This window comes from Micropterus dolomieu, unplaced genomic scaffold (genome assembly GCF_021292245.1).
Source record: "Micropterus dolomieu isolate WLL.071019.BEF.003 ecotype Adirondacks unplaced genomic scaffold, ASM2129224v1 contig_13356, whole genome shotgun sequence".
Taxonomy (NCBI): domain Eukaryota; kingdom Metazoa; phylum Chordata; class Actinopteri; order Centrarchiformes; family Centrarchidae; genus Micropterus; species Micropterus dolomieu.
The window spans coordinates 42,501-52,199 of record NW_025742342.1 but is presented as its reverse complement, the minus strand read 5'-3'; the positions used below and the strand labels follow the sequence as shown (position 1 = coordinate 52,199).

Genomic DNA, 9,699 nt, shown 5'->3' with positions numbered 1-9,699 from the left:
AGTTGTCCTAATCCTTAAGAGATTACTATTATTTCTGTGTGGGATGTGCACATTTCAGTTTACAACTGACACAGCCATATACTCTATATAGTATTTCAGTTCTGTACACAATATGACCAATACTTTGACAAAGGTAGTACGCAAGTAAATATATTTAACTCATAATTTGATTTTGTGATATGCCTTGCAATTATTTCTTTAATTTTTGATTTTACTTTTCTCTAATCACTCAATCATTGAAGAGCATTTTTTTTCTCTCCTTGTCTTAAGGTAAACGGGGGAATATAACAGTTTTTATTTAAATAAAATTAATTTAAACTTTTGTGCTTAATAATCAAATTGAGTACATATGGTGGTGAAATAGACCATGAACTTAAAGCTAATGGGCAAGACCTTCTTTGAAATTGGCCTTGTTGGTATTAGAGCAATTTGGCAATTTGGAAAATGTCCCCTTGTCCATAACTCCTAACCAACAATATGCATCTATACATTCCTCGTTTATTTCATTCTGGTCAAATCCCCCTGTGGAACTGTTCAACCAATCAATGTCAAGTAGGTATAGGGAGATGCAGCCCACATGGATGATGACGCAAGTCCTGTAAAGTCCTTTAGTGCACTGCATAGGTAACTGCAGTGTGAAACAAACCAAAACTAACGGAATATATCAAAATATATTAAAACATGAACTCTGGTTCAGACCTCGGTGCGTCCTTTCAGGTGTGAAAGCGCCCTAAAATTCTGCTACATATTGCTAACTTACATGTGCCACAGAGTCACAGCTTCAAAAACCCTGACTGAGCTAGTGGTCATTTTCAGGCGTCCACCTGAGATGGTGTCCTCCCTCAAACCAAAACCACATTTGGAGCTAAACTGACTGGATCAATACATGTCTGTGCGACCAGAGAGATAAATTGTTTTGTAGCGATGTAGTAATTTTCCCTACAACTTGAATTTTGGCACAACCCTGTGTTGTAGAATGACCTTGAATCTTGTATCCGTCAGTCAAACTGAATCTCTGTTGTTTGCAGTTTACTCTCACTCTCTGTGTTCCTGTTTGAAGGCTCAGATCTCTGTTTACTGTTAATGTACTCATATTAGAGCTTTTCCCATTTCCAGGAGTGTATTTGTCAAAGTGATTTGCAGTTCATTGTTAGCTTTGCTATTGAATAAAAACAGCTCTACAGAGCAAAATATGGACACTTTCTGTAGTATTTGTTTGGTGGATTAGTTTTAAATATTGCAGGAATGAAGGAAAAGCCACAGTGAGCTGTTCAGATGCCGAACTGCAGACAAGCTGAGCCTCTGCTGGCAATCAAACACATAGAAACCGGCACACAGTCAGAGGATGAGAGAAAAGGGAGCATTCTAATGTTCCACAAAACTCGACTTTATAACTTTTACTTCTCTATATATTCTTATATTTATCATTTTTTAATGGTAATGAAAATAATTACCAGATTGTCACATTTTCTTTTTGTCTAAAAACGTTTTCCTAGTGAGTGGCGGTCTGCAGGAGGTTTTAGATGAACATAAGGTCAGTCTGCGGAGGAGATTCGAATGTGTGACTGAAGGAAGTGATGAAACAGGAAGTGGAACCCTCCTCAACAGGATCTACACTGAGCTCTACATCACAGAGGGACAGAGTGAAGAGGTTAATACCCAACATGAGGTGAGGCAGCTTGAGAAAGCTTCCAAGATGGAGACCCTCCGTGAAACTCCAATCAAGTGCCACGACATCTTTAAAGCCTTACCTGACCAACAGAGACACATCAGAGTGGTTCTGACCAACGGTGTCGCTGGTGTTGGGAAAACTTTCTCAGTGCAGAAGTTCACTCTGGACTGGGCAGAGGGCTTGGAAAACCAAGATGTCAGTCTGGTGATTATGCTCTCCTTCAGGGAGTTGAACTTGATCAAAGATGAGCAGCACAGTCTTCTCACGCTGCTCCATGTTTTCCATCCAACATTACAGAAGGTCCCAGCAGAGAAGCTCGCTGTCTGTAAACTGTTGTTCATCTTTGACGGCCTGGATGAAAGCAGACTTTCATTGGATTTCCACAACAATGAGGTTGTGTCTGATGTCACACAGAAGTCATCAGTCAACCTGCTGCTGACAAACCTCATCAAGGGGAATCTGCTTCCCTCGGCTCTCGTCTGGATAACTTCCCGACCTGCAGCAGCCAATCAGATCACTCCTTCATGTGTTGACAGGGTAACAGAAGTACGAGGCTTCACTGACGCCCAGAAGGAGGAGTACTTCAGGAGGAGAGTCAGTGATGAAGAGCTGTCCAGCAGAATCATCTCACACATCAAGACCTCCAGGAGCCTCCACATCATGTGTCTAATCCCAGTCTTCTGCTGGATCACTGCTACAGTTCTGGAGCACATGTTGACTACAGACCAGAGAGGAGAGCTGCCCAAGACCCTGACTGACATGTACTCACACTTCCTGCTGGTTCAGACAAAGAGGAAGAAGCAGAAGTATGATGAGGGACATGAGACGAGTCCACTGGAGCTGACGGAGGCTGACAGCAATGTTCTTCTGAAGCTGGGGAGGCTGGCGTTTGAACATCTGGAGAAAGGAAACATCATGTTCTACCAAGAAGACCTGGAGCAGTGTGGTCTTGATGTCGCAGAGGCCTTGGTGTATTCAGGTGTTTGTACAGAGATCTTCAAAAGAGAGAGTGTGATCTTCCAGAAAACAGTCTACTGCTTTGTTCATCTGAGCGTTCAGGAGTTTCTGGCTGCAGTCTACATGTTCCACTGTTACACCAGCAGCAACACAGAGGTACTGGAGGACTTCTTAAAAGACTACAACTACAGGGATACAAAACCAAAGTCTTTGCTCAAGAATATTTTTAAGTATCTTCGAAACGAAGTTGGCCCATCCCTGGATGTCTTTCTGATGGGAGCCATGATGAAATCCCTTGAAACTAAAAATGGCCATCTTGACCTCTTTGTTCGCTTCCTTCATGGCCTCTCTTTGGAGTCTAACCAAAGACTCTTAGGAGGCCTGCTGGGTCAGACAGACAACAGTCCAGAAATCATCCAGAGAGTCATAAGTAACTTAAAGGTGACGAACAGTGATAAGATCTCTCCTAACAGATGCATCAACATCTTCCACTGTCTGATGGAGATGAACGACCACTCAGTACATCAGGAGATCCAAGAGTTCCTGAAGTCAGAGAACAGATCAGAGAAGGAACTCTCTGAGATCCACTGCTCAGCTCTGGCCTACATACTGCAGATGTCAGAGGAGGTTCTGGATGAGTTGGACCTGATGAAGTACAACACATCAGACCAGGGACGACAGAGACTGATTCCAGCTGTGAGGAACTGCAGAAAGGCTATGTAAGTCAAACTGTGACTAAGATTATAAATCAGTTTAGCCTTTCACGCATGGTGTCCACATTTGTGGACAGTTATTTTAACTCCAGTTTGAGTTACTATATCATGGTTATGTTCTCCCAAGTCATTTGAGGACAGTGTAACAGTGGTTTCCAAATATTTGTTGCTTTGATGTACAGTAAAGTATTAACAGGTTTATGTTAAATTTAAAATAAAATGTAGTTTTTATACACCAAAAACCAACTGTCCACGTATTTGGACGTCATGCAACATTGGAGTGAGATCTGTTCAAATTTTTCAAAGATTTGATAAGTTGTATTATAATAAAACAAACATTTAACAAATATATGAACAGTATTAACAATGCAAATGTACATATTACAGCATTAAATTACAGCAACATTTGACTGTTGTGCAGCCTTTACATGAAATAAGTATTATACTCACCAACTGTAAAGAAATCAGTTTTAACTACAGCTATGTAATATGTTACATGTTGGATGTTATGGTAAAACTGATACGATTCAACATGAAGTTAGATAAGGAGTACAATATGCTACTGGGTCTTGGCATACATGTAACTTCAAGTTATCAATACCACTGTTTTTCCTCTATTTGTTCCTAAAATGTGTTTTTATTTTCAACTATTGAGCTTAAATACATAGCATAGCATGACATAAAAAAACAATAAGAATAATAAAAAATAATCAGGTGTGGCATTTTACTCCTTTGTTGCATGGTGTCCACATACAGTTAAATAATTTAAAAACAAAACAGAATTTATTTTTTTTAATGGATTTGCATAATAGCCCAGATTTTCTTAAAAAAAATCTAGATAATGTTTTTAATAATTCATGCATGGGAGGGTTAAATTAGTAATTTATTTTTTAAAATGGCTTTCTACTTGTTTATTGCAATAAATAAAGTTATTGCAAAGTTGTTTTTTGGCACACATGTTCTTGAGGTGTAAATTGTTTTATTTGATAGCTATCAAGTTAATCAGAATCCGCTTTAATGGCCAGGTAGGGGTACACATACTAGGAATAGTTTGGATTGTATGTTGCTCTCTATGTACATACACAAAACGACCGTAAACAAACAAGTGTAAACATAAGGCTCAGCAAGGAGCAGACACAATGTGCAGATTACACATACACTATAACTAACTCCGAAAGTCCACTTGCGCCGCATTATGGCTGTGCCATTGTTTTGTTCCGTCCTTAGCCCGGTGTCAACGTCCACTGTAAGCATCAGTGACTTGTTGTTAATTTGTCATTTTTGTGCTTCTACTACCTTCTTTCCAGCTCTCTGTGACCCGGTTTTGTTTCGTCGTCTGCAGGCTGCTACAGGGAGCATTTCAGAATCGGAGCGTTTTACTGCCAGATTTTTCTGACATGTTAAGATTTTGTTGATTTGGTAATCAGTGCTTGCTTTTGTCCTTCTACTATGATTAGATAAGCTACGTAGTTAAATGGTTTCCTTTTTTTGTCTGTTTTAATTGTTTATTGTTGTTCTACAATCAAGAATCTGCGCAGATTGTTTTATTTAGAAAATTGATGGGATTCTTTTTGCTGTTCTGTGTCTGACTTCCTGCCTGTTTCAATTTGCTCTGTGCTGCTTGACGCGGCTTCCGTCAAAAATAGACAACCTATTTTCTGTGGAGCAGAGCGGAGAGCCGCATCTTGGACACGTCTGGGACGCGCTGCGGCCCTGCCTGGTGGACTCACAAGCATTGACAAGAATGGCTGCAATTTGCTCCTGTAACCGCATCGCAGCTGTAATGCGACACAGGCAGATTCAGTGGACTTTGCGGGTAAAACGGCAACATTTGTAGGCAGCAAGCCCAGGGCTCCAGACTAACTTTTCCACTGGTAGCACTGGTGCTGCTAACTTTCTCAGTACATGATTTGGCAGCAGCTCCCCAGGAACCAGTAACCAGTAATTTCACAGAATATAACTCGGGTAAAACAAAGATAATGAACTTAATATTAACAAAATTGACAAAGATAGTTAACTAATTTGTGCACCCAAATAGATAAATGATGTCAAATAGCTAATAAAATGTGTGTCCAGTCTTATATTTCTTTTTATATGTAATGTGCTCAAAACAAATTAGTTACCACCGTGAGTTGTTGTTGTTTCCATGATCAATCACAATGATCCACAATAACACAAAGACAAAGTCACTCTACCTATTTTAGAGAAGAGCTCATTGATTAGGATATAGTAATGTTGAGCTACACATTTAAAACCTGAACACATCTGATTGATTATAAATACATTTTTATCTCATTTATTCTTTATTCAGATTGAGTTCCTGCAGGTTGTCAGAGATCAGCTGTGCTTCTGTGGCCTCAGCTCTGAAGTCCAACCCCTCCCATCTGAGAGAGCTGCAGCTGAGTGGAAACAAGCTACAAGATTCAGTAGTGAAGCTGTTTTGTGATTTTCTGGAGAGTCAAGACTGTAGACTGGAGACTCTGAGGTCAGAAACCATTTTTTACTTCTGTACTGAGATTGATATGATTTGAAAGTTGTGGTAACACTAAACTACAGACATAAGGCTGATATAATAGTGAGCCACACTTATCTTAATTTAATAATCTTAATGCTAAAGTCTATTTTGTTTTTAAGTGGTTTAGTCCATTGACTTGGCAGAGCAATGTAGAGCTACACATTTAAAACCTTTTAATACAACAAAAAACATCTACATTGGATAATTCACTCTGAACCTCTTAGGGCCCTATCTTGCACTTGGCGCAAAGCGGTACAAAGTGCAGTGCCAGTGTGATTGCTATTTTCCATCTGATCCAGTTGTCATTTTCATGCCCAGCGCCCACGTTGTTTAAATAGCAAATGCACTTGCGCTATTCTGTGCACCCATGCGAGTACTGGCCTTAAAATGAGGTGTGGTTATGTGGTTGGGGTGGTGATGGCGCAATGATGTGAGAGACCCGGGTTCAATTCCCCACTGTGATACATCCACCAATTTGTCCCGGAGTAAGACACTTAACCCCTAGTTGCTCCAGAGTGCAACATCTGATATATAGCAATTGTTAGTCACTTTGGATAAAAGCATCAGCTAAATGAGTGTTGATGTAATGATTGTCAACTGAAATGTAATGCGTGGTCAGGCAAATTGTTGGTGCATTACTCTTGAGGCAGAAGAAAGCGATTGCGCTATTGACAAAAAACAGTTCTAAAGTCAATGGCACAGTATTTCACTGTTTTGTTTTTTGGGGGCACATTACTCCAATGGTAAAAGAGATGCTGTGTGCATTTGCGCACAAGGCACAGCAGCGTAACTTCATTGATTTACTAAAATCTCCCGACACACCAACAGGATCGATCAGGCTCTAATGTTAATTCATGCCCTGCGTTCTTCTTCACATCCAAAGGTCTCACACACAGTCCAGGTCTATACAGTGAAACTGTCAATAGTAAAGCAGCCGTCCTCCAGATCAATCATGAGCTCCATCAGAGCGTCTAAACTATTTCAGAAGCTAAAATTTTAATTCTGTTTCCTCTGGAGGGTTTCCTCTGTCCTGTCACGTTTATAACTACAGTTTTTTTGTTTTGCTGCTTAAATGCTTCGCCATGTTTGCTGTGACTTTACTGCGCCCATGGAAACGTTTAAAATGACTGACAGCAACCTCTCTAATCATGAAAGTTAAGCATTAAAGAAAACACTCAGCAATAAAACACAAAATAAGTTGGGAAATTAAACTTTTTAAGTTTTGCTTTAGAGTTTGCTTTAAAGTTTTTCTTAACCCAACTCCAAGTTGTAATAACTTATAATCTTTAATTGCAACAACTTAGAATTATTATTTCTGGTAACTTAACCCCAAGTTGTAGTAATGTATAATTTTGACTTGCAACAACTTTGACACATCTAAATGTATAAATAATTACACATGCAACTACATTCAAAATGTGTTATTTTTATTAAATTCTTAACGGCCAAGCAAATTACAACCTGTATCTGTCCCGGTCTTAGCACTTGTCTTGGGTTGCAACAATGTAAAGCATTTAGGGAGATCCAAGAGGATTTCCACTGAAGTTTTGACCATACCAAGATGGAGTTAATATTAGTATTAATATTAGTATTCAACATCAATATATACTATGCAACATGACAAAACTTAAGTTACCAAAAGAGGTAGCTCATGGGTTGATATAAAACAGCGCAAAGAAGTAGTGTCTACAAGACAGGTGAAAAGGGAACTTGAGATAAAGAAAAGGAGCAGAGAAGAGAGAAAGCTTGACAACTAGAGGAGAAAAAGAGGGGAGAGGAAGGTTAGAGAAGAGGGGTTGAGAGAGGGAATTTGAAAATAAGAAGAGAGAAAGAGGGGGGGGGGGGGGGGAAATCAGAAGATGTGGAGGAGGATCCATCTCATTAAAAAGATATGAACCATTAAAACATTATTACACAACGGCCAACAGAGATTTGTGAAATTCAAAGCTATCCAGGATCCAACAGTCAGCTACCAGCTCACGACTGAACACACTGGATTCACGCATGGAATTTGGTTCTCTGAAGTGTTTCAAATGTGTACCTCAGTTCCTTTTAAGGTTTAAAGCATAGATCAGTCCAAAGAGGTAGGCAAACGCTGTTGGCAGGTCAGGGAGATCTTGAATGATGATGTCTTCTTCTATGACAACACAAATGTTTGCGACACTTGCAGAAGCTGAATCATCATCCAACACAGTGAGGATGCCCACAATAAGCTCTTTAGTCTGCTGCTCTTCTGGGTCAGCTGCCTTGTGATGACAGAAAGGAAACATAATAAAAGCAAATCAAAGTGAAAGACATGTCATTCAAATACTGTGCCTCAGAATAAGCCAATAGTCTGAAATGCGTGGAGAAAAGGACAGACAAATCCAAAAGTTGAAACTATTCAATTAAATTATATACCGTTTGTATTTAAAAAATGGAATATATTGGTTAAGTCTATTTTATTTCTTTTGTTATTCCATGAATTCATTATATTTTTCTGTGTAGCAATGAAGGAACTACAACCTTTTGAAACTTAATTTCAATATAAAAAGATGTTACTAACTACGCCTCACTAGGGAGGTGTTCCAGGCATGTCCAGCTGGGAGGAGGCCTTTGGGAAGACCCAGGCCTAGGTGGAGAGATTATATCTCCACACCTGTTGGAGCTGCTGCCCCCGCAACCCGACCCCGGATAAGCAGATGAAGATGGATAAATAAATATAAATAAAAATAAATAAATAAAAATGGTTTGCTTGCAGCCAAACACGCAAGTAACGCAACGAAAAAAAGAGAAGAGCACGCCTTTTTCTCCTCCTGTGCCTGCACCATAAACTGTATAACAAAGGCCTGCACGCGCCGAGTACATGCACGATTTTAACAGCCGCACTCCTTCGGCTGCAGTCCAAGGCATGTTCGCCTCTGTTGCAAGTTTTCCACCACAAGCTCGGGTTTCTGTCGGTGTCATCTTCTGGTACCATCTAACACTTAGCGTACATTTTCATGTGCTATTCCCACACGTCCACCAACTCAGTCAATGCAATACTCAACCATCGATCACGCCATCGACCATCCATTTACATTTATTCATTTAGCTGACGCTTTTATCCAAAGCGACTTACAATTGCTATACATGTCAGAGGTCGCACGCCTCTGGAGCAACTAGGGGTTAAGTGTCTTGCTCAGGGACACAATGGTGGATGGGTCACAGTAGGAGATTGAACCCGGGTCTCTCACACCAAATGCGTCTTCCATTGCGCCATCACCACCCCAAGGTAGATATCACCAGCTCAGTGTTACCCATTTACCCCGACTACTGGCACCGTTTCGGCGTTCTCTGGAAGGGCGCTACTACTTTGCAGCTTGTCTAACCTTCAGACATAAGAGCAGCCCAAAATAAATTCAATTAATTAACATATATTGAATAATATTTAATGAACACACATTAACGTCATAGATGACTTCCTCACCTTTTTGCCACCATCTTATGGCCTCAACATCTCAACTGCCGCACTCCACAAACTCGGAGTCCCTCTCTCCCCAGAGGAAACAGAATGACCCAACACATCACTGCAGCTCCTGGGCAGTACCCTCGACTCAGGGTCACTCCAGGCATCCTTCCCCCCCGAGAAAATCCATTACATTTCCTTGCCAATTTCCTTCTGGCCACCGTTACACCAAACGCTGTCTTCTCTCACTACTAAGCCACTTAACTACACCACCCGGATCATCCCACAAGGTCGGTCCTTCCCGTCACAACTTCTTTTCCATAACCGCTTCCGTCCCATCTCTCCATGACCACATCAAACTAGACGCCGCATGCAGTGGAGCTCAAACACGGTTACATTTCCTTTCATCCAGCAA

The 9,699-nt window shown here is 40.5% G+C and overlaps 1 protein-coding gene across 1 annotated transcript in view; it reads left to right on the top strand.

Moving 5' to 3' along the window:
* Positions 1 to 1,496: 1,496 nt before the first annotated feature.
* Positions 1,497 to 9,699, top strand: part of LOC123966403 (protein NLRC3-like) — a gene marked incomplete at its 5' end in the record, with an annotated part of 10,226 nt that continues 2,023 nt past the window's right edge. The window contains 2 exons of the mRNA XM_046042568.1: positions 1,497 to 3,348; positions 5,654 to 5,827. Of these exons, the coding sequence (XP_045898524.1) occupies positions 1,497 to 3,348; positions 5,654 to 5,827 (2,026 nt within the window). The remainder of the gene's footprint in view (positions 3,349 to 5,653; positions 5,828 to 9,699) is intronic.